At 27.7% G+C, this 24,975-nt stretch overlaps 3 protein-coding genes and 1 long non-coding RNA gene across 5 annotated transcripts; 2 read left to right on the plus strand and 2 right to left on the minus strand.

Moving 5' to 3' along the window:
- Nucleotides 1–891: 891 nt before the first annotated feature.
- Ski6 (exosome complex component Ski6) lies at nucleotides 892–2,622 on the minus strand. Of its 2 annotated transcripts, none has more exons than XM_015512080.2 (4): nucleotides 2,345–2,622; nucleotides 1,962–2,165; nucleotides 1,283–1,492; nucleotides 892–1,213 (listed from the first exon to the last, which is right to left on the minus strand). In XM_015512080.2, exons 1-4 carry the CDS (start codon nucleotides 2,504–2,506, stop codon nucleotides 1,040–1,042), a joined length of 750 nt encoding a protein of 249 aa, XP_015367566.2. In that variant the 5' UTR covers nucleotides 2,507–2,622; the 3' UTR covers nucleotides 892–1,039. The 2 variants fall into 2 exon arrangements, with proteins under 2 accessions (XP_015367566.2, XP_089079843.1); XM_089223717.1 differs by having other exon boundaries at nucleotides 892–1,200; nucleotides 2,345–2,609.
- A 1,771-nt stretch (nucleotides 2,623–4,393) lies between these two features.
- On the plus strand, nucleotides 4,394–11,401 carry eIF3c (eukaryotic translation initiation factor 3 subunit c). Its single transcript, XM_015512092.2, has 15 exons — nucleotides 4,394–4,544; nucleotides 4,617–4,727; nucleotides 6,077–6,209; nucleotides 6,267–6,643; nucleotides 6,702–6,829; nucleotides 6,902–7,040; nucleotides 7,122–7,384; nucleotides 7,452–7,664; nucleotides 7,727–7,880; nucleotides 8,125–8,340; nucleotides 9,906–10,046; nucleotides 10,122–10,260; nucleotides 10,345–10,538; nucleotides 10,597–10,939; nucleotides 11,017–11,401. Exons 2-15 carry the CDS (start codon nucleotides 4,635–4,637, stop codon nucleotides 11,208–11,210), a joined length of 2,727 nt encoding a protein of 908 aa, XP_015367578.1. The 5' UTR covers nucleotides 4,394–4,544; nucleotides 4,617–4,634; the 3' UTR covers nucleotides 11,211–11,401.
- Nucleotides 11,402–15,201: 3,800 nt separating this feature from the next.
- On the minus strand, nucleotides 15,202–24,826 carry LOC149057673 (uncharacterized). Its single transcript, XR_016190985.1, has 3 exons — nucleotides 24,677–24,826; nucleotides 16,127–17,366; nucleotides 15,202–15,408 (listed from the first exon to the last, which is right to left on the minus strand). It is a non-coding gene; the product is annotated as an uncharacterized LOC149057673 (long non-coding RNA).
- polo (Serine/threonine-protein kinase polo) lies at nucleotides 16,853–22,657 on the plus strand. The gene is made up of 9 exons (XM_089223716.1): nucleotides 16,853–16,993; nucleotides 18,070–18,314; nucleotides 20,613–20,810; nucleotides 20,869–20,964; nucleotides 21,042–21,343; nucleotides 21,417–21,626; nucleotides 21,695–21,848; nucleotides 21,909–22,155; nucleotides 22,230–22,657. The coding sequence occupies exons 1-9, from the start codon at nucleotides 16,895–16,897 to the stop codon at nucleotides 22,419–22,421; spliced, it is 1,743 nt and encodes a 580-aa protein (XP_089079842.1). The 5' UTR covers nucleotides 16,853–16,894; the 3' UTR covers nucleotides 22,422–22,657.
- Nucleotides 24,827–24,975: the final 149 nt, after the last annotated feature.

Consider the following 24,975-nt stretch of genomic DNA (forward strand, 5'->3'; position numbering starts at 1 on the left):
TTAGATGTTAAAATAATAATGACTAATGATAGACTAATTAACATTGTTTTTTTTTTTTTTTTTTTAATGAAGCTTATTAAAAAAATTGTATTCAAATTGAAAAAAAGTAATATAAATATAAATTATAAACATCAAAGAAAATAACATTTTTCTTGTTGTAAATACATTATACCAGGGGTGGCCACTAACCTTTATTTTGGGAGCCGCATATTTATGAAGCTATTTTGAATTGAGCCACTTTGTTAAGATAGGCAGGTATGTTTATATAAAACGAAAATATATTTTTGATTTTATAATCAATAAAGCAACATTCATTTTTTACACTACCCAGAGCATAATTGTTCAGGTAGTAAGATAGTAGGTATTAAGAAATGGGATTTTACTTTTGAGGAGTGTTTTTTATATATATTGTAATACAAATTAATTTTACTCCAAGCTTAGTTTTAACTTTCAAGAGTCATACGAGACTCACTCGGAAGCCGCATGCGGCTCGCGAGCCTCGTTGTGGTCACCCCTGCATTATACTTTATCTTATTTGAATTGATTTTAGTAATCATCTAAAAACTTTTTATAACTCTTTTAATTGTAAGCAACAACTTATAACCTCTATAGCATACCTTAATTTTACCTAAACTTATTTTAACTGCATCGGGTAATGGGTGCATATAAAATAAGTCCCTTCTAGTTTAAATAAATTATAAAATTAAATAACAGTAACAAAATATGTAATTTTTGGACAGCAATATTTTAATTACCATTAATTATAAGCTTTTTTCTCTTCAATATAAATTTAATTCAAAAATACTCATATTAAATTAAAGTTATAAATGAACAATGACTTATATTTAAATATTTTAAAAGTTGAATAGAACAAAAAAAATGTATAACACATTTTAACATAAAACTGTTTTATTTTTTGATAAAAAAGTAACTATTGTCATAAAGAAAAAAATTATTATACACATATTTTTACATACAATATAAATTATACAAAAATATATAACAATTAGCAAGTTAATGTTGACATGTTATTTTTAAATTAAATATTGTACTCCTCAGTTCCCCAATTTGAAGCACCACCGATCTCTTCATAATGCTTCTTTATGATTTTATTCAAATTCTCATATATGAAGCGACATCCTCGAACAGCTTCGGTTAATACAGGTTCTAAATGATTGATGTGAATTCTTTGTGACGTTTCTAACATAGCAATCTAGAGTTTAAATTCATAAAATATGTCCAATAACAATAATACAGTTGATAATAAAACAAATGTGTATACCTTTCCAGAAATTGGTAATATTGCTACAGTCAGACTGGGTCCACCCATTGTTTCTTCAAGATGACTAATGTCCACTAGTGGCGTTTCTCCGTTAGCTAAACTTGCTGTACACGAGATCACAAATTCATCCATGGCAATTCCAGCATCTATTAGAGCTAATGTAGCTGCATTAACACATACACTATAATTTCCACCATCTGATTGTAAAACCTAAAATGAATAAAATATCTATAATGTACATGGCAATTCTCAAACACGATTCATAGTACATATTTTGGTGTGCATTAATTTTAATAATTGGCAATTGTTACACAACCTACATACCACCTGAAATTGAATAAATTACAACCAAAAAGAATAAAAAATGATAATTAAACAATTTTGTCTATTCAATAATTAAGTAATAAATTAATAGAGAACAAGACATAAAAAATTTACAACAAGAAATCTAAAAATTTAATCAATTTAAGTATATGGAATAAGCAAAGATTAATACTTAATGACAATGAGAATCTAGTGATAAGTCTATATTATGCTTACACACAAATCCAAGCCCTAATGTTTTTTTAAGAATTCATTAGGTATTACAGCCTTAATATTTGACTGTATCATAGCACTAGCAATAATCTAATCTAATTTAATTTTAAACTTAAATATTAATCAAGTGCCTAACAATTACCTGGACAAAAATATCAATCTGAGATTTAGGATAAAGATCAGTTTTGATTGCAGTGGCCATAGCTTGTTTGAGATGCAATGTAAGCTCAGCTGATTTATTATCTCTCGGTCGACGTTTCCGTTCACTCCTGCTGAACGTGGCCATACTATACTGACAGTTGATCACAGCACTGTCGTTGGGTGCTTTAGACCGATTGGTTCGAATCTAAACACAAATTACTGAATCATTCCAAACGAAGATCTCAATTGTAAAAAAGGTAATGTCAGTAATTCTAAACATTTGGACATGTCTGGGTCGAGCACAAGTGTTTTTCGAACGCCAATCAACTAAGGCAGAACGTGGAACTATGAACAATCGTAACAGTTACCAATCAAAATATGTACCTCGTGCGGTCCGTAGATGGCCGCGACAACTTTAGTGTTGCCCTGTTCCAAGTATGCGCTGCCATCCGGTTGATTGAATACACCCATCTTGCATCGTATCCTGCGCAACTCACCGGACCTCCGACCGTCTGTCCTCAGTCCTTGTCTGCTCAACAGATCCATTGTGGTGTGGTGTGCGGTGTACCTAATAGACAATGCTATTTATTGGTTTCGCTGTGGCTACTGGCTGGAGGGCCCGGTCGCCGGGTAATGGCGTATCTAATATCTATAATATATTAGAACATGTGCCCAAGCGCGGTTTGCGCATGTGTGAAAACTTATCATTTCGGGTACAGTTTTCCCGATTTTGATAACAAATGATAACAGCTCAGATTTTATCAAATCCCGCGTAAATCAACCTTTGCCTTTTGTTCATGATTAATGATTATGACCGTGGTAATTGTATTTACAGGCTCTTCGTCAGCATGGTTGTGCGAGGGTGAACCTGTATCTGGCCCACCCTAAATTAACTCTGGCCCAAGGCTGGTTAGGTCGCCAACTGGGCCCCCTTTGAATTTATTGAAAAAATATGCTCAAGGCCCCACGTCTTCATGATTGTACCTAAATAGAGGGGCCCTTTTTTATTTAGCCGACCAACTAATCTGTTCCCAGGCCGCCAATTACAAGAAAATTAAAAAAAATTTCAAATTTCAAACTTCTATAAATAACTTAAAAGTGAGTTGAAATATTTTGAAAATATTATCAAGTATAGGAATTGATAAAATATACATGTGGTGTAAATTTCAAGTTTCTATAATTATTTGTTTTTGAATATCACTACAAGAGCAATCGATTAAGTATCCAATGTTGTAAAAACTTGAAATTTAAACACTTGTAAAAAGGAATGTATTGATTTTACATGACGTGTGTTTTTTTTTTTTTTTTTGGACTGTCATCGCGTTTTGGGGCAGTAAAAGTGCTTCGATTTTTGACTTCAGCACCTCGTTCGATCAGAAAGTGAATCTAGTTGGTACTTTGGGGGGTCAAAAGTAAAATATTCACAATATTTTTCTGAAGAATCGGGATAAACAAACTTAGAATGAATGGAAAATAAGAATTTTTACGCCCAATCAGTTTTCGACAAAATCGATTTTGGTTTTTAATTTAACTTTAAGAAAAATTACCATAGATTGATGAAATTTTCACCGAATGTTTATCTAAGTATATTCTACCCACCATGCAATTTTTGATCATTATTAGTTTTTTTTAAATTAATATCGAAAAAATTGATTTGTTGGGTAGAAAAGCTTGAAAGTTTAATACAAGGTTCCAAACATATTGTTACAATAGCAGTTGAAAAATAAAATAAATTCATAGTTACAACTTTTTTTTTATAAGCATTCTGAATTTTAACAAAATACGTAAAAATCACAGCAAATAGCAAATTATTTTAAGCTAGAAATTCATTAAAAATTTTCTTTTTAAATATAAGATTTGAAAATTTAATTCAAGATTCTTTCCAAGTTTTTCAAACTTTATCACAAAAAAAATGTCCAGCGGAAATTCAACATTCGCTCAACATTTAAAAAACGAATTATAATTAAAACATTTAAAACTATATTATAGATTAATGAAACACATTTTCTAAACATATTATTTCAAACATAGGCTAAAATAACTACAAAAATTGATTTCATAAACACAAATATGTGTCTCCTGAAAATGAATGTTATTTACTTACGTGGTATTATATCTTAGCTGACGATTTATTATAGCCATATAAGCTATTTAAATAAAACTTAAAACTTTGAATGGTTATAACTACAAAATTAATGATCTGCGTCAGTTTCCGTTTGTACCATCGGATTCAGTGTTGAAAAATACATAGGACCAAAAAATCTGTAAATTAGAAATAGAATTACACGACAATTTTTATCACCAACATTTTTATAATTTTTCATGAAAAAAGGTGATGGCGGTAAAAACTTGAGATCATTTTCACACCTTCACAGACTGATATTTTAATTTGGCTACACTGTGACGTGGCGTGGTGTGATATTGTTTATCAACATCGCCGCATCGCATCCACGCTCATGCCTCACCGCTAGTGACCGGACCCCACTACTGCAATATTTAATCATTATACGTCTATACTTGCAAGTTGCTATTTTGCCTGGGTGTCTTTCAGGCTCCACGTTTTTGCCGTTTTTGGTACATCTAGGTATTTTACATTTTATTTGTGTTTATTTAAAACTGTTGCCGTATATATTATTTGTGGTGAATTGCTTTTCAGATTTACTAGCTATCAAATATGAGTAGATTCTTTGCAACCGGCTCGGATTCCGAGTCCGATACATCGTCCGAAGAAGAGCAGGTTATCCGCCAACCAACGGCGAATTTCACCGTAAGTAACTTTCATAAATATTGAATACTACGTTGAATACTAAATTTATATTATACTAATAAATATTAATTTAAATTATTGTAATAATGTTTTGGGTACAGACCTCAAAATTTGTTATTGTAACGGTTACTCATTCTAGACTAAAATATATTTCTAAATGTCATAGGTACGTTCTACTAGTTGATCAAATTTATTATACACTATTAATTTAAACGTAAATATCTACATTTTTACATCACATTCATTAGAAACTTTCTATTTTCTTAAATAGGGTCATCTAAGATTGGGTTCATTAGTTTATGTAAAATATTTATCTTTGAACTAAAATACAATTTTAATATTGAGATTTGATATCAAAATATCACTTATAAGCTTAAAAGTATTATATATTTTACCATTTTCAAAATAATCGTTAATCTTAGCTTAAAAAAAAAATAAATATCTTCATTTTAGTTAATGCTAGGTAATAATTGGTTGTTCACAGATATAATTTTAAATTTTATTTAAATCTAGTATACCAATTATCTTTCTATATAATTCATAATAAAAACTTATCCTAAATGTATACATAATTTTTTCTATTACAATGTTGAGCATCAAGTGGTATGAAATATATTTTATGTATTATATCTATTAGGTACTATTTTATTCTGTTACACAATGGCACCAAATACATATGGCAAGTGGGGTAAATACCCCAGGACATTTTTAGGTGGTGGGTCGTGAGTGACTGATTTTGTTTCATTATATAGGATAAATACTAAATAGTATGAATAATATATATTTCCCTTACAATTTAAAGTTTAAATTTTAATCTAGTATTTTTTGAAAAAGGTGCCCCCTTTTATCCATCAGAGGTGGGTAGGTAGTACTCTCAAACAAGATTTACTCCAGTGGCTTAAAAAAGGTTCAACGATACTGCTGTTATATCTTGTTTCGGAAAGAATTCATAAGGAATTCATTTCATGAAAGCTATTGTTATGTAATTCCTATTTATTGATAATTACTACAAATTTGAAGTTCATCAATTGTATCTAAAAACATTACTTTGTTGGTTTTGTTTAATACCTAAATGTTTTCTTTCTTTTATTGCTTTACTTATAGATTAAAAATTTCATGTAGATATATTTTTTATGTTTCTTTAAACTTTAAAGGTTTAAAGTATCTTATTTTTTTTTTTTTAAATTACTTATTTAATAATATTACGTATGTGTTAAACTTAAATTTACTATGTAAATAATTTACTATGGTGTATTCAATTTTCTACAGCTAAACTAAACAATTAAAGTAAAAATTAATTGTACGTATAAACCTTAAGTAATTTAACAAATATTGTTCTTTAATTGTAGTTCAGTGATGATGAAGAAGACACAAAACGTATTGTACGGTCATTAAAAGAAAAGCGATATGAAGAGTTGACAATGACAATTAAACAGATCAGAAATCATAAAAAAATCAAAGATATGAGTAGCTTACTGACCAGTAAGTTGATATAAGCTTCAAAACTAAGAACCTTAGTATAAATTTACCTGTTTGTAGGTTTTGAGGAACTAACCCGTGCATACACTAAAGCATTCAACGCAGTTATATTGAAAGAAGAAAATGGAATAGCTCCACGTTTTTTTGTTCGATGTTTAGTTGAAATGGAAGATTTTATTAATGATGTCTGGGATGATCGAGTAGGACGCAAAAATTTATCAAAAAATAATTCTAAAAGTTTAGCTTCCTTGAGACAAAAATTTAGGAAGTATGTAAAAGATTTTGAGAGTGATTTAGCTAAATTCCGAGAAAATCCTGATCTCCCAGACCAAGAAGAAGATCAAAAAGAAGATGAAGATGTAGATTCCGATGAAAGTAAAAGTGAAGATGAAGCTCCAGCTGCGTCTTTCAAGAAAACTGAAGAAAAAATACCCAAGGTTAGGATTTTACTATTTTATTTTTAAATAAAATATAGTATACTTATTTATAATTTAGGTACCAAAAACTGGCGGTGATTCTGACAGTGATGATTCTTTTGATTGGGGCAGTGACTCTGAAAGCTCTTCTTCAAGTAGTGAAGATGAAGGCCAATATCAAAGTATAAGAGAACGATTTTTGAAAAAGTAAGTTTATTTCGATTATGATAAAATGCTCATAACTATTTCTGTTCTTACATCATAACATCATGATTCCAGATCAACCGATAAAGATGATGATGAAAAGAAAGAAAAGAAAAAGGAGCGCAAGGAAAAACCTAAAAAACTTAAGCGAGAAGAAGAAGATGGAAGTGATTCTGAGTGGCAAAAAGTTAAAGGAGGAGTAGCTATCCCATCTGTAAGTTGAAATTAATTATAATAAATTATATCACCTATTAAATTTTTTTATTATTTATTAATTAAATTTGTTATCACCTAGGAAAAACCAAAAATGTTTGCAAAAGATGCAGAAATTACTCCAGAGGCTGTTTTACGTAAATTAACAGAAGTAATTGCTGCCCGTGGAAAGAAACGTACAGATCGAAGAGAACAAATTGAACTGTTACATGAGTTGTTATTGATATCAGAAGCGCATAATTTAGGACTAGGTTTAAGAGTAAAAATAAAAATGTCAATTATTTCTTCTATTTTTGATTACAATCCTAAAGTATCTGATGCTATGAAGCCAGAAATTTGGAGCAAGTATGTTAATCATTTTATAACTAATATATTTATTGTTGAATATTGATATATCATTAATTTTTTTTAGATTATTGGATTGTATAGTTGAACTATTGGACCTAATTCTCCCTGCTAAAGACACAATTTTTATCGGAGAATCGGTAGCAGAAGATGCTGAGACATTAGATAAGCCAACTTTTAGAGTACGTGGATGTGTGCTTACAATTGTCGAACGATTAGATGAGGAATTCACAAAACTTTTGAAAGAATGTGATCCTCATAGCAATGATTATGTACAAAGGTCAGTATTTTGTATTTCTTTCAATTTTTTTTAGCTTTGTAAAATTAATTAAAAACATATAGATTGAAGGATGAAAAACGTGTATGTGACATCATTGATAAGGTTCAACTGTTTCTGGAACACCAAAATATTGAGCCTGAAGTCTGTCGTATCTATATGCGTAAAATCGATCATCTCTACTACAAATTTGATCCACTTGTATTAAAGCAAAAGAAGGTAAAAATATAAAAAAAATTAACAAATTAGTGTGCTGAATTAGTCAAGATATTTTTTTATTTTCAAAATTGTAAAAACCCCATTTTAATTAAATTCTTGTTATTCATGAATGATGATTGGTTTATTACTGTATAGTGTAGTCAATATTAACTTGTGGGTTATTTTGTATAATATTTTTAATAAATAATTAATTTGTACTATTTTAATTTAATTTAATTTTAATTTTACTGTATATTAATTTTAGGGAGAAATTCTTGCATCACATAAAACAAATGTTCAGATAATGGAAAATTTATGCAAATACATTTATGATAAAGATTCTACAGATCGTTTGAGAACAAGGGCAATTTTATGTCATGTATATCATCATGCCTTACACGATAATTGGTTTCAAGCAAGAGATTTGGTACTTATGTCTCATTTACAAGAAACCATTCAACACTCTGATCCTGCCACTCAGGTATATATAAAATAAATATTAGAGTTGGGCGTGCATTTTTTTTTTGACAACTACTAGAGTCCATTATTTGAAAACTCATTCTTCTGTCTTCATAGGGTTTTTGAAAATTATTACCCTAGTGTCCTAAGATTTTGAAATTGTTTATTATTTATAAATTTCCATAATTGTAAGGCATTTGTAAATGTCTATAGTTAACAGAAATTGCAAGCGTTCTATTAATGATGTATTAGTTTATGTATGACACATACAGAGTGTCTCACGAAAGTCTGACAAATGAAATAAGTTTTGTTCTAATCAATATTTTTTACAAATTTCTTTTAAATATAATTCATATAGGCACTTGTGCTACATTTTTAATTTTTTAATACTGAAAATAAAAAACTTAAAAATTGATAAAAAAAGTTTTCGAAATATTCAATATAACCAATTTGTAAATCTGATTTTCGGAAAAATGTATATGGTAAAAACACTTATTTAAGTCAAATTAGTGATTTTTAAAAAAAAATTTAAATATCAATGTTTTCATTAAGTAAATTACAATCTAGTTTTTGTTAAAAATATTTTATAGGTTCATGTTAAAATCTAACTTAACTTTTTATTGTATCTAATATTTTATTATAATAATATTATTTGGTGAATAAGCTCAATAAACCATTAGTACAATGATCACCCAATTATTGATTAAATAATATTGATATTTAAAAGAATTGTAAAAAATCAGCTATTTTACTTAAATAACTGTTTTTAACATATACATTTTTCTGAAAATCAGATTTACAAATCGGCTATATTGAATATTTAAAAAAAAAATTATCAATTTTTAAGTTTTTTATTTTCAGTATTAAAAAAAAAAAAAATGTATTCTAAAAATGTAGCGCAAGTGTCTATATGAATTTTATTTAAAAGAAATTTGTAAAAAATATTAAACAAAAGTTATTTCATTTGTCAGAGCTCCGTGGAACACCCTGTATGTTGTAGCTAGATTTCAACCAGCTTTATACTAATATGTTCTTTTGTTATGAACAATCAATGCTTTATCCCATTATTTTATAGTATGTTTCAATGTTGTGTCATAAATATAGTTTTTTTTTATAAATTTCTTAATTTAAGGTAACAATAGTGAACAAACGAGCAAAATCATATTTTTAGACTGGATATTATCTATACTATACTATACTATACTATCATGTATATATGTGTGTATGTTATACTATAATTATATTTTATCTAATGGATATGGCTCTTTGTTAAAATGTTGCAATGATTCTTAAACGCATCGCCAAATTGAATTTGTTGAGTGTTTCATTGATTTGGACAAAAATTGAGTATTGGGTTTAAAGATATTTATTTTTCCTTAAAACTTTTTAGTTTATTTGAGTATAAAATTTAAAATTAGTTAAGCCATGTACTTATTTTTGATACTATGAGAAAAATGGGATTGAGTTTATTCAAGTTTTCAAAATGTATTCAAGTATTTTGTCAAAGTTAAGAACTAACCTAACTCATATATATCTATATAACATACTATTGATATTATTAAATTACATTACATAAATTAAATACAGATTCTTTACAATCGTACCATGGCACATATTGGCTTGTGTGCATTCCGCCAAGGCAACATTAAAGATGCTCACAACTGTCTGGTTGATTTAATGATGACTGGTAAAGTGAAAGAATTGTTAGCCCAAGGATTACTACCTCAAGTAAATACTTAATAGTTTCTTTGATAATTATAGTTAATCATTTGATACTAATGTTAAAATATTATTTAATTAAAGAGACAACATGAACGTAGCAAAGAACAAGAAAAAGTGGAAAAACAAAGACAAATGCCGTTCCATATGCATATTAATTTAGAACTCTTAGAATGTGTGTATCTGGTATCAGCAATGCTCATTGAAATTCCATACATGGCTGGTAAATTGAATTAATTATAAATAATATGAAATAAACATTATATGTTAAAATATTTCTTAATTGCATACTAAAATTGTAATCTAGCTCATGAATTTGATGCTCGTCGGCGTATGATTTCCAAAACGTTTTATCAACAACTGCGTTCAAGTGAGCGACAGTCTTTAGTTGGTCCTCCAGAATCTATGAGGGAACATGTTGTCGCTGCTAGTAAAGCAATGAGGAATGGAAATTGGTCTGCCTCCCGTAATTTCATAATCAATGAAAAAATGAATGCTAAGGTTGATAAAAAGTTAGTTTTATTTTAATTTTTTATTAAATTATTTACTCTGTTAACAGGTATGGGAATTGTTCTATGAAAGTGATAGAGTCAGAGATATGTTAGAACGTTTGATAAAAGAAGAATCCTTACGCACTTACTTGTTTACTTATTCTCATGTTTATAACTCTATTTCAATGAAGACACTATCTGAAATGTTTGAACTCCCAAAAAGCACCACTCATTCAATCATATCTAAAATGATAATTAATGAAGAGTTAATGGCTTCTCTTGATGATCCTACCCAAACGGTTGTAATGCATCGTAGTGAACCTAGTAGGTTACAATCACTTGCCCTGCAACTGGCCGATAAAGTTAATAACTTTGTAGATTCCAATGAAAGGATTTTCGAAATGAAGCAAGGTAAAGTAAAACAAATACATAAACATAATTTTATGAAAATTTGAAGTTATTACATTTGTTATTAATTTTTTCTTTAGGAAACTTTTTCCCAAGGGGAGGTAATCAAAATCAAGGACAATACAGACAAAACTTTGGTCGACAAGGTGGTGGTGGACATGGAGGACATGGTGGGCACGGCGGCCATGGTGGGCATGGTGGACATGGCGGTCATGGTGGCCATGGTGGACAGGATTGGAACAGACAACGACGAGATAACCGTAATAATTATTAACAGTTTTAAACAAATAGTTATTATTTTCCTCTTCATTAATATTCATACAGTTATTTTAAGTATATAAAACCATAGACCTTATATCTGTTCAACTTTTCTATTGATTGAAATTCGTATAGAATACATTTTTATTCTATAAAATATGAAATATTTAAAATTTACAATTAAATATTATTTATTAATATTTCAAATCGGTGTTATTTATTTCAATTTTCAACCATATGTATAATAATATAATTAAGCAAAATTCTTTTGATGTTTTTTCCAAATAAACTTATTATGTGATTATGATATTAACTTAATTATCCTTGGTTGTTTAATAATATTATTCTATTATTGTATATTATTTTAATTACTCAAAGTACAACATTAATCTTATAAGGTATGAAGAATTTCCTCTGTGTGTCTGACCATCTTTCATCATCCACCTACTAAAAACCTTTATTTATTGGAAGCGATACATATATTTGTTATATTTGTCTTACAAATGCGTTACATAAAACATTTTAGTCTTAGCACATCATGTTTATCTCTGTTATTATATAATCAGAAGTTTTTCAGTTGAAATTTTTTGAAAAAAATGTAAGCCTTTTAAAAAAGAAACATTTGTAATTGGTAAAAAATGTTGCATTATAATTGGTCAAATAACCTTAATTCCATAAATAACCCCAATTATTTAAAAATATAATATTTGAGGATACTTCAAGATTTAATCTACTAACACAGTTTCTAAATGTGTCCTAAAAATTAGCTGTGGTTGTATTTATTTTTTTTTTATGACTTCATCTTTTGTATCCATAGGATATATACAATAAATTAAAGTAATTTATTTTGTTATACTTCAAAAATATTATTTGAAGGGACTTGATACTTTTTACAATTGTGTTTACTATTATTTGCGATATATTATATAATTTTCAAAATATTTGGACTACGTAGTTTAAACTTCTTACAAAATGCAACAAATTTACTCATATAATATCATACCATACAACTTACTTTATTTTTTAGTCAGGTTTTATTGTTGTTTTGTAAATACATATTTTTTAGACTTGTTTATGATTTTTGTGCACAATTTGTTTATAAAACATACTCGTAAGTGAAATGTTGCAAAAAGTGCAAAAACTTCCTTAAATAATTAACTTTTACGTTATTCCATAGTTTACAAAATAATTTCCTTGATTTTATATTGACTTATTTTTAGTTTTGGCATCCAATTATTTAATTTATGCAAATTAAAATCTTAAAAAAATAAATTATATTCTAACTCATATTATGGATAAATAATTTGATTTAATACTTAAATATATAAACTTTTAGATACTAAAACGTTAATTTTTTTATTTTTTATGTTTGAAAAAATAGTGGTCTTTAAAAATTGAAAATAAGTCCTTACTCAAAATAACGTATTTGAGGAAAAAGCAAAAATTTGCAAATGTATACATACTGGTATAATACTATAGTACAATTAACTCGATAATTAGAATTTTTGTGAAACTAGAAAAATTTCAAATAGCTGAGTGGTTCGAAATATTAAGAAGGCAAATAAAATAATTCAAATTACCTAGTTATAAAAAAAAAGTTCCCACCTACGATAATAATTTGATAGTTGTGAGAGATAATAAGTTACATTTTTACACAGGTTTAAGCTTTAAAGTAAATTATTAACGGTAAGATTATAAGAAATATATTTTGGTGAATACACTTCGAATTGCCAAGCGTTGACGTTCGAATTGTCGCGTGTTGATGGCTAGTATTCCCTAACATTGTATTACGAATTACCGAGTGAAACTAAATATATTGTTTTTATTCGAATAACTGCGAGAATTTCAAGGGAACATACAATTACTTTGAATTACAGAAAGTTTCGAATATTCGAATATTTAAAATATCGAGAGTTTACTGTATACTGTTTATACTAGTATATTACTTAACACTAGCAATGTAATATAATTTTTTATTAGTAATACAATAGGTAAATAAGTTCAACTGATTTTAGCCAAAAATATTGTATATACCAATATACCTTACACTATAATAATATATTATAGTACCTACCTGATTAGTTTTCTTATTATTACAATTTATTGTTACTATATGTCTTTAGCTGTTAAATGTGTTATTAATTTATAAATGCAGATGAACATCAAAAAGTGGCGCAATTAGGAATTTGTAGTCTTGGCAGGGGGAGATTATAAGTTTTTAGCAAAATCTGTAAGCCTCATACAGTAACGTCAGTAACCTACCTACCTACACTACCAAATATAAAATGTTAGCCTCCTCGTCCTCTCCTTAATAACGACCCTGATACCGAGTACTGATATTAACCGTAGAACGGTGAAAATAGGCAAGTAAATACCTAGTAGCTAGAGTCTTGAGTCTTGACATGAATTAAAGAATTTTAATTAGCCAAAAGAAAAAAAATTGCAATGTCTACGGACGAGTGGTAGGTAGTTATAATTTATTCTAATGGCAAATTTTGAACTCCGATAACTCGTAAAAAATTACCCATTGTTTTATGTTAAAGTTTTTTTAAATTTCTGTAAAACACTTATGATGAATCTCGTATTATAGGTTCCTATATTTTCAAGACTTATTCGATATTCAAATAAAAAACTTGATACGAAAATTTACGAAATATTTTACTCGTGATAAATTTGATGATTTTCGTCAACATTTTGAATTTAAGCCTTAGGTAAAGGTTTATAAATAAAAATTGTGATGTATTTTCGATACTATTTGACCGTGTTAGGTACAACTTACAAGGCGCCATGTATTAAAAGTTCTAGCTTTTTAAGCAAAATCGTCAAAAATTTGATTTACGTGAAATATCCAGCATTTCCTTATTTTATTTTTTATTTTACCAGATTATTTTGAAAGTAATTGAGAAATTTTTACTTTTGAGTTCCTTAAACAACCGACTAGATCCGATTTTCTACCATAGACCCAACCTATACCTAAGTGAAAAACAAAAGATTTTTTATTAAACCCTCAGACTTTCAGAGATATAAAGAACAAATAAGTACCTAATAAATCTGGGATCCCTAGGTACGATACTACTGCAATATTATAGTCATCAGTCAACAATAATACAGTGGGTTCCGCTTAATATGATCACTTTCCTTTAATTTGCAGGTTATTTTGATTCTATTATCTTCTAAATATTTTGCAACATTTTTTTCATAATTTAATCTTTTAATACAATTGCTTGTTTAATAATTTATTTTTAAATTTTTTATTTAATAGTTCTATATTTAGGTATATATTTATGCTTGAAATAAAATTAAAATTAAATAAATACGTTTTAAAAACATTAAAGAAGTTATATACTTTTGATTGTACTTGACAGTCTACTAATTCAATCTTCATATTAGCCTGAAATTAAATGAAATGAAATAAAAATTCCTATTCAGGTTTTTCGTTTACAATAAATATATATACCATAAAAACGACAAGATTTTTCATAAAACTATAAAAGTGATTCAATTATCTGCTACTCGGTGATTCGGGGAATCGTAAGTTCCTACACGAGAGTAATAGATAGACAATTACATACGTTAATTCCTACATATGCGATGTGTAAGTTCCTACACGAAAAAAAAAGGTATACGTGTAAGTTAGTCATGCAAGTGATTAAACTTTAAAGCGGCAAAATAAATAAGTAATTCTTGCAAAAGTAAAGGTTTAGACTCCATAGTTGAAAGACCATAAAAAATAATAAGAAAAGAAATATCTAATACACTATAACGATGAAGATTTGATTTTTTCCGAATTTAAAATTATAACAAGAAATATTCATAATGCTAGAATGCATTGTTATCCCAAACTACCAAAAAAACATATGTCACATTATTGAAAAAAATAAAAATATCTGGAGTATTACCTAAAAAAATTATTTTAGACTTTGAAATAGCGAAAGTATTATTATATTAAAATTATTAAATTAATAATATTTATTAGGTAAATTATTAAATATTTTAAAGAATTATATGTTATACATAGAATAAAGGGTTAAAATGTATGACAGTATTATAATATGATATAACTGATATTAGATTAATGACTTATAATATACGTAGTGTAGGAACTTACATATTATGTACCTTATTCTATCGTGTAGGAACTAACATAATATGTATTTTGTTTACCTGCTAGGTCTCGTGTGGGATGAGTAGGAACTTACATTCGCCCGGTGATTCTAATAAAAGATCGATTTAATCATTAGTAACATACAATAAATTTGGTTTGAGATTTTCATTTTTGTTTCTAATAAACGGCTGATTCTGATTCTATAAACCAGTAATCACTAATCACATTAGGCGGAACTCAGTACTCACTGTATTATTGTTGACTGATGACTATAATATTGCAGTAGTATATTGCTAACAATTATATTTATTTTACTTTATTTACGCACAGTAGCGTAATTTGGAATTGGTTCTTGACTTCTTTTGAGTGGGCCCCACCCGGTGACATAAGTTTATACTATTGCCCTAAAGGCCTAAACACCTACCCCCATTGACCATTAAATTTCATAGATCATAGTCTTATACTAATTTGTTACTATAAATTTAATGAGGTAAATAGTATAATAATGGTTTCTAAAGCTGTTTTAACTATGAGCCGTACAATTTTCTTGTCATATATTTTAATTAATGTTGAGGTATTGCAGTTTCAAACAAGGAAAAAAAAATTCAACCATGATAATGTCCATGATTCCTTATTTCTTATTTTAAAATCTTAAAATCTTTTAAAGCCAAGTGAATACGGACATTTAATCATGTCTATTTTTTTTTAAAAAAGGCCCTGAGGGGGATATATACCTATCACCCCAAAAAAAGAAATTACGTCAGCACATGCATCAGATTTTAGTCAATAATACGTTATAAAAAATAATAGGTACTCAGTATCCTTACCTGTCTGGTATAAGTGTAATACCACTACAACCTACGTCAAACAAATTCTTTCATTTTTCCTTTGCCGTAGCTGCGCGATTTATTCTTCCACGGCCAACGGCCGTTCGTATACACCCCGCTGCCCGCCACCGTATGGCACTGGCGATCGGGTATTGGCGTCGTGCGCTCGCGCAGTGATCGTTGTCGCACAGCGCTCGCTCGGTGGTTACTGGTTACAGTCGGTGTGCAGTGGGCGGTGTGCTGCGTGTTTGCAAACGTATATTTTAATTTAACGGTTATTTTCATAACGTCTTGTTCTGCGACCGGCGCTCGTTGTCCGTTGTCGACTTGTCGTCCGACAAACCCGTCCACGGCGTCCATACGATTACGACCGTTTTCCGCCACAGACTATCATCAGACGAAACGTGCCCCGACTTTTGTTTTTTGACGTGCGCGCCAACACACTCGTTCATAATATCCACATAACCTAACCGCCACCACCCCCTGCCGTTTTTACTGGTTCCCGCTGCCTAATCAAACAAACGTCCAAACCGTATTATTATTATTATTATCATCAACATCGTTAACTCTCCAATCGTCACAACGGCTACCTGAATCTCATTTTATTTGCGTATTGTGTTTCTGAATCAACGTGTTAACGTCTCCTGTCGCTCAGCCCAGTAGTCGGTGCAACAGTGTTGACGGTGATCCTAAAGTGTCGGTGGCAGCCAGTCATTCCGGACGAGTAAACGACTACGAGGTGATATATTTTGATCATCAATAGCCAACATGTCGTCCAGACCAAAAGAAGAAGAGGTCCGAATCCCGGACGTGATTTTCGACAACAAGACCAACAAGAAGTATCAAAAGGGCAGTTTTCTCGGAAAGGTAATGTGGATTCTCACTTGTGTGACATTTTGGAGTGGACGTGTGCACCATGCTTTTCAATTTTTTCTCAGTGAATTCGAATCGTTGTAAATGTATTATAGTAATCTATTCGTTTTTATATTCATTTGGTGAATGGCGAATCAGCTGTAATAACGTCTTACCCATGTCGTTATAAACACACTTAGTATTACTTATTTATGTTAGTACTTGATTCATATGCTAGATATCTACTTCTAATTTAATATAACTGACCGTTTCCACGAAAATGTATATATGCTTAATTTTTTACGCGCACGCGTACCTGTTGATCTTTTTAGATGTCAATTTTTTTCCTTTGTTTCGGGTTTCGCGTAAATTAGGTAATCATCAACACCTGAAAGAAAACATTTTAAAACATAGTGTTCTTGTGATCTTGAATTTTCTCATTAACTTTAAATACTTACCAAAGTATAATTCAAGTATTATCAGTTTTTTTTATGGACACAGTTTGTTTCTAATTTTTATTTAATAAAATATTAACTATCCCTTTTTATTTAAAATATTTATATTCATTTGGTACCTAGGTACTTATTAACTGTTAAATCAGATGTATTTACAGTTTTAAGTTTGGACAGTTAGATGTAAATAACATTTTCATATGAACATTTGATTATATTTTATAATCTATGTATATTAAATCTTTTTATTGATATATATTATTAATCTAAAGTGTATTTTTCTGATTCTATACTGGGTATGTGTACCTAGTACTTGTGTAATCTTGATTAACCAATCAACGTCCAGTGTAATTTCAAATGATGTGCCATTAATAATCCATTAGTTTATACAATATACCTACATCAAATCATTTTGTACTTTTTTATAAATCATGGGTAGTCAAATCTAAAAATATGTTTTTCTTTGTTATTTATTAATTTATTGCAATTTTATGTGGTTATGTATTTTTAATGTTAATTATTAACTTTTAAATTTATTGGGCCTAATCTGTTTTAATTTTCCTTTTTGGTGAGTAGCAGTTGCTACTCACCTGCACCTGTTATATTTTCATTAAAAACTGTATACAAATATTATTACAGGGAGGTTTTGCTAAATGTTATGAAATTGTTGATATGAAAACCAAAGAAATCTTTGCTGGAAAAATTGTTTCTAAAAAATATTTATTGAAACACAATCAAAAAGATAAAATGACGCAAGAAATACATATTCACAAGATGCTGAAACACACAAACATAGTTACTTTTCATAGTTTCTTTGAGGATAATGACTTTGTTTATATAGTTTTAGAACTTTGCCGTAAAAGATCCATGATGGAGTTGCATAAGTAAGTATTATGATAATAAGCTGAATTCTTAATAATAAAATACTTTCAGTCTAACCTAATATTTTAATTTTTAAAAAATGCCAGTTGAAATTTATGTTGTTTCACATGATTAAATAATATTTTCTTAGGTTAAATGAATCTACCTGCTTCCTTGTATTTGTGAAATATAATTGAATACAAGATGTATAAGCCTATTAAAATGCATTTTCATATAATAAAATCCTATTATAATCTATAAAAAAAACAATAGTATATATACCTAATGTTAAGAGCAAACCCAAGGAGCTGGCTTAAGACTTATCCCCCCCCCCCAAAAAAAAAAAAAAAAAAAAATAGAACTTTTAATAAAAAATAAGCTTATAATTAATATATTGCATAAGTATTATAACTTAAATTAATTTTTTTGATCATGTACATCAATGTTAGTTAAAGCAAAACTAAAATTAAAAAAATATATTATTTAGGTAGAACAGATTTTTTTTTTACATTTCCCTCAATACATTTGTTTAAAAATTGATTTTTTATCTAGGTTCTAGCAATTTTTAACATTTTTCAAAATACTTTTATTCTTTATAAATTATTTTGTTTTAAACAGCATAGTATACAAAGTAACTTGTTTACAAAATATACTGAAATATACCAATTTCTTCAAATGTACACTTAATCTTGAAATTAAGATTATATATTATTTACTCTAAACTTTTTTATGGATTCTCTTCTAAACACATAATTAAAATTTCTTACTCCCATCAATACACCAAAAATATATATATGAAAAATCATACTATTCTGGACTCTATTTATAATGCATTTATTGCGAGATTTATTGGGATATAACAATGATCATAAAAATATGTACTTAAAATTATTATTATTATATTGAAATCATCACTATTTATAATTAGTACAATATATTTTATTTTTTGTCAGCCAGCATGTGTTAAAACAATTTCTCACAAACTTTTTTGCAGTCAGCAGTTCCAATTTTGTGTTATTAATTTTAATATTAAAGCAAATTGATTTTTTATCAAACCTAAAGGTAAGAACATACCTAATATAGTTATATTTTTTTGTATTTATATTTTAATTTCAAAGCGAGCTAATCATTTTTAAATAGTGATATTTTACATGCTTAAAATTCGCTTTAAAATTAAATATTTAAAAAATATATATACTTAAAAATATATAATGCTATTACCTTTGAGTTTGTTAAAAGATCATTTTAATATTGAAATTAACAACTCAAAATCATGCATTAATTTTTTGTGTAGTACAATTATTATGAGACTAAGATCAAACATGCACAATTTCCTTTTAAATTATTGCCTCTTTTAAAATGACAATTAAAATTATGATGTGTAGTTTGATCCATAAAATCTCTTATAATGCTGAACATTTTTTAAGAAGTTACAGTTTTAATGTTACTTAACATGACTTAAATATCATCTTTTTAATATATACTTATCATAAATAGTAATAAGAATGATTCTATTTTGTTATTTGTTAAAATATTTCATGATTATTAAGTCAAGTTAATTTCCTGATTTAGGTCAAATATGCTAAGGAGTTATTGTCATGCAATCTGTAAAGCCTAGTGTGTCTTTCAGTATCAGGTTTCTGAGTTTAACCCAATATTGATTTTTACAAGAATTTTGTTTGACAAAGTTGTTTTGAATTGGTACTTTATAAATAATTATATTATTATATATAACCCATGATATATTTTACCTTAAGTATTTTATATACCATCTATATTGTATTAATGTAACATTGTAATTTGAATATATTTTTTTTTTACCATTTACCTATGTTAAATATATTAATTTTTTTAATTCTTAACTAAACTAAAATATTTATTTAACTAGGTTTATTTATCTTAAATAAACAATAAAAAATAATTACTAATTACATTCCACTTAGAAAAAAAAAAACAATGAGAAGTGTTTTTTTTTTTTTTTAAAGTAAATACTTAATTTATATATTTTTGATAATGCGTAAACAAATAATAGTAAGCAAATTAACAGAGTGTAATAATAATGGAAGTATTATGACCATTAGTCACTGATGCTAAAGTTCAATAAAAACCACATTTTATTAATTACAAATATTTTGGATGATTATAAATTTTTTCCTATCTAAACCAACTAAGCTTTAATTTTGATAGGTTTTTTATTAGGTACTTGAAAAATAATTTTCATTTTAACTAGTAATAAAATAATGACTGAATTAGGTAAACACTATAAGATTAAATTAGGTATATTGGATTTATTAGTATATTGTTAATCTTTTTTGTTTTAGGAGAAGGAAAACTCTTACAGAACCAGAAACCCGTTACTATGTATTTCAAATTCTTGAGGGCACATTATATTTACATAATCAGGGCATTATTCATCGTGATTTGAAATTAGGAAATCTATTTTTAAATGATGAAATGGAAGTGAAAATTGGAGATTTGGGCTTAGCTGCAAGAATTGAATATGATGGGCAGCGTAAAAAGTAATTTTTTTATTGTGTTAAGTTGATCAAATTAAATAAAACTTTTAACTATGTGTAGAACATTATGTGGTACTCCAAATTATATTGCTCCAGAGATTCTTAGTAAGACTGGACACAGTTTTGAAGTTGATGTTTGGTCCATAGGTTGTATAATGTAAGTATTTAAAAAAAATATACATATATTGAATGATTTTAAAGGACACAATTTACTAATATTTTATTATATTCAAGGTATACGCTATTAGTTGGCAAACCACCATTTGAGACAAACTCTCTGAAAGAAACATATGCTAGAATTGCAAGGTGTGATTACAGTTTACCTCCCCATTTAAATAAGAATGCCAGTTCTTTGATTAATAAAATGCTTCAGTATGATCCTAAAAAACGTCCCTGTGTTTCTGATATAATGAAAGCTGATTTCTTTATAACTGGTTATATGCCTAAAAAATTACCTGCGTCATGTCTTACAATGGCTCCTCGTTTTGATTCAATCAATTACAGAGAATCAATTTCTAATCGCAGACCACTCAATGGTAATTATTTAATTAGAAAAACTTAGTTATTGTACAATTTTCTGTCATCATTTATATAAAAAATATTATTTAGAACTCAATAGCCCGAAAGCTGCTATTATCAAGGTTCCTACAAAACCTCAAGATCCGGTTAATAAATTACCAATATTTAATATTCCAAACAAACCTACTACTGGAAATGGAGTATCATCTAATGATTGTAAAGAATATATGATGTCCCTTGAAAAGGAATTGGGAAATTTATTAAAATGTAAACCAGCCATGAAAGGAATGAAAAATATGGGTATACATTTAATAAAACTTTAATACTGTATTATTAGCTATGTACTTAATATACTGTTTTAATTATAGAGGAGAATACTGATCCTGCTGCGCAGCCTCTTATTTGGGTTAGTAAATGGGTGGACTATTCCGATAAATATGGATTTGGATATGAGTTGTCTGATGATTGTGTGGGTGTTATGTTCAATGATTTTACCAGAATAGTACTTTTAGCCAATTTAAAGTAAGGTTTAATTATAGTGTATTAATGAATAAATTAAATAATTTCTTATCAATTTTTTAGAGATGTCCATTACATAGAAAGAAATGGTTCTGAGCAATACCATACAACTGATCATACTCCACCGGCATTGGAAAAAAAAATGAAGTTATTGATGTACTTCAGACGTTATATGAATGATCATCTTATTAAAGCTGGTGCTGATATATTAGCTAAAGACGCAGACCAATTGAGCCGCACACCATATATGTATCAGTGGTATAGATCTACTTCATCAGTTATTATGCAACTTACTAATGGCACTTTACAAGTATGTAAAAATTTTAACTTTTTATTTTTACATATATTATTCTATACATTTTGTTATTTTTACTTTTTCTTTAGATCAATTTCACGGATCATACTAAAGTTATATTGTGTCCGTTAATGAATGCTGTAACATTCATTGAAAATAATGTATTCCGCACATACCGTTTTAATACTATTGCTGAACATGGCTGTAGCCCTGAATTAGGGAAGTGTTTGGAATATGCTCATAAGAAAATTGGTTCAATATTAAAAGATAGTCCAGTTTGATTTACTTGAAAATGACGAGTATATTTGATTTATAGTTATGATAATTAATGAAAAACCAGTATGTTAAAAGAGCTATATTTAAGATTGTAAATAGTTAATATTTTTTTTTTCTCAATATTAATATTAAACCTTAAATTAAAATAGTTCATTTATTATTATTTTTATTATTTCTATTTTGTGATTTTTGTTATTTAGAAAACTATTATTTCATCAAAATATAAGAACTTAGATCAATACATTTAGTTACATTTCGCGCTCATCCAATATTGTTTTCCATTGGTTGCATTAAAAAGACAATATTGAGTTAAAGATCTTGGTATAATATTTTCAGTTTAATTTATTTTATATTTGAAATAGGCTATAATTTTAGCACATTATGTTAAGAGTTATTTTAAATCATGTGGTTATTTTTTAATAAAAACAGTGCTCAAGAGAAACTTAAATATTTTTCATAATTAATTCAACAATTTAAACATAATCATTTTTTGTTTTACTTACATGAATAAGTATTATTATTAGTATTGATTTTGTTTCATGATTATATATTATGTTTTTTCAATCATATTATATTTTAGTTCTGTAACTTAAAATATATTTTTTCAATCTTTTAATCTATGTTGAAAATTGTGTTACAAGTTCATGTATGTTACAGACATTTGACTACAGTTAACTTAATTTCAGAAATAGACAAATGAAATTTATTTTATCATGAGATCAGGTGATGTAAATTAATATTGAATTAAATATTTGTAAATAATTTTTTCTATAGTATAATAGTTATAAGATTTTAAAATTTCAAACCACCTGGATGAAATTATTTAACAATAAATATTTTACGTAATCATTAGTCTATTTTATTTATATGTAAGGAATTAAAGAATAAAAAATGTATATTCAATACTATACAAAACTAAGTCGTAGTTTTCTTCATTATTATAATGGTTATATGTGATGTTTTATTTATAAAGCGTGTTTTTAAGACCCCTACATTAAAATATAATTTATAACTCACTAGTGTACTCTCTAATAATCAGTATCTATCTCATAAACATATCAAAAATTTCATATTTTAACCCAAAAGTAAAGACATCTTACATAAGAAATAAGTATTATAATTATTTTAATCCTTATTTTATGTAATATACCAGGGGTAGGCAACATGAATATGTCCACGAGCCACATGGATAAATGAACTGATATTAGGAGCCAAAATGTTCATAAATACATTTTATAATTTTATCGTCAATACGTAAATATTGTTTTTTTGTTCTTTAAATAAAGTGCGAGAGCTACATATGACTATGACACGAGCTGTAAGTTGGCCAGTGGCCACCCTGTAGTAATATACTATACCCAGTTAATATATTTTCATAATTATTAAGGGGATAAATTTAAAATCTTGTGTTTAGTTCTAAGAATGAAATACAATTTAAAGAATTCGTGATTTTATGTATAAACTAAAATTTCAGATTATCAGTATATTAATACTGTCTATCCTTTTTCCTATTATATACAAAAAATCATAATTTTTTATCATTATCGAACTATCGGGTAAAAATTTAGACACATAATTTATTTATTCACCTTATAAGGTACAACCAATTATACTTAACATCATAACACGGGAAAAATTTTATCTGTAACCCACAAACTTAATGAAATCATTAATTAAAATATTATATAATCCTAAATTTGTGGATTACGGATAAAATTTGTTAGTCCCATGTAATAATGTTGCGTGTAATTGATAGTTATTATAGGGTAAATAATTAATAAACCATGTTTTTACATTTTTTGTCCAATAGAATTGCACATTATTTTGAATTGAGTGGCATCAAGGCATCAAATTTGATAAATTGTTACATAGTTATAGTATTAGTGCCCTATGCAGCCACTTTAGACAGATTAAACGTAAATTCATGATGCTTATAACTTTATAAGTAACTTGGTGTGAATCGCAAACTAGGAGGATGTGATTTTTTTTGTCAGTGCGAAACTGCCTATAAAAAAAAAATAGTGCCCTTTCATTCTTTATCTCTTTAATATCTATTCTAAGACGAAACTCTGGCATATATAATATGTGAATTGACATTGATGAGAACATTTTAGGGGCTTGGGACGCATAGACTAATATTTTTTTATTCATTGCTTCATTTTGGGACCATAAACATTATGCTAAGATTATGGGTTTATGCTTGTGACTGTAATGTCAGGCTGTAAACGCGATTTTAACAAAATTTTCTTTTAATACATACCTATCATGTTATTATTGTTATTGTTGTATGCAAAACATTAATACATAGATAAGTATATTAATACTAATAACACTATATTATAATTATTAATAGTTGTACAGTTGTACTTTTCACATTCCACCAAAATATACCGTTAATCGCGTGTCAGACTAAAAAATAAATAATTATTATCACTTATCAATATCTAAAATTATCACTTGTATATTTTCATTATTGTTCTGTGGATATTATCAATATTATTGTATACTGTTCTGTGATATTATCGAGTATGATACGATAACAATTTACAGGTAGCAGAC

This window comes from Diuraphis noxia, unplaced genomic scaffold (assembly GCF_037042655.1).
Source record: "Diuraphis noxia isolate RWA-SAM2 unplaced genomic scaffold, SU_Dnox_SAM2 contig0003, whole genome shotgun sequence".
NCBI classification, from domain to species: Eukaryota; Metazoa; Arthropoda; class Insecta; order Hemiptera; family Aphididae; genus Diuraphis; species Diuraphis noxia.

Bases quoted from the DNA above. Each gene is read 5' to 3' on its own strand.
- polo (XM_089223716.1), top strand. From the start codon at position 16,895: ATGTCGTCCAGACCAAAAGAAGAAGAGGTCCGAATCCCGGACGTGATT. The intron at 16,994-18,069 runs GTAATGTGGATT...ATATTATTACAG, and splicing joins AGGGCAGTTTTCTCGGAAAG to GGAGGTTTTGCTAAATGTTA. The intron at 18,315-20,612 runs GTAAGTATTATG...TTTTTGTTTTAG, and splicing joins TCCATGATGGAGTTGCATAA to GAGAAGGAAAACTCTTACAG.
- eIF3c (XM_015512092.2), top strand. From the start codon at position 4,635: ATGAGTAGATTCTTTGCAACCGGCTCGGATTCCGAGTCCGATACATCG. The intron at 6,830-6,901 runs GTAAGTTTATTT...TCATGATTCCAG, and splicing joins AGAGAACGATTTTTGAAAAA to ATCAACCGATAAAGATGATG. The intron at 10,261-10,344 runs GTAAATTGAATT...ATTGTAATCTAG, and splicing joins TGAAATTCCATACATGGCTG to CTCATGAATTTGATGCTCGT.
- Ski6 (XM_015512080.2), bottom strand. From the start codon at position 2,506: ATGGATCTGTTGAGCAGACAAGGACTGAGGACAGACGGTCGGAGGTCC. The intron at 2,166-2,344 runs GTACATATTTTG...ATTTGTGTTTAG, and splicing joins CCATCTACGGACCGCACGAG to ATTCGAACCAATCGGTCTAA. The intron at 1,493-1,961 runs GTAATTGTTAGG...TATTCATTTTAG, and splicing joins AGATTGATATTTTTGTCCAG to GTTTTACAATCAGATGGTGG.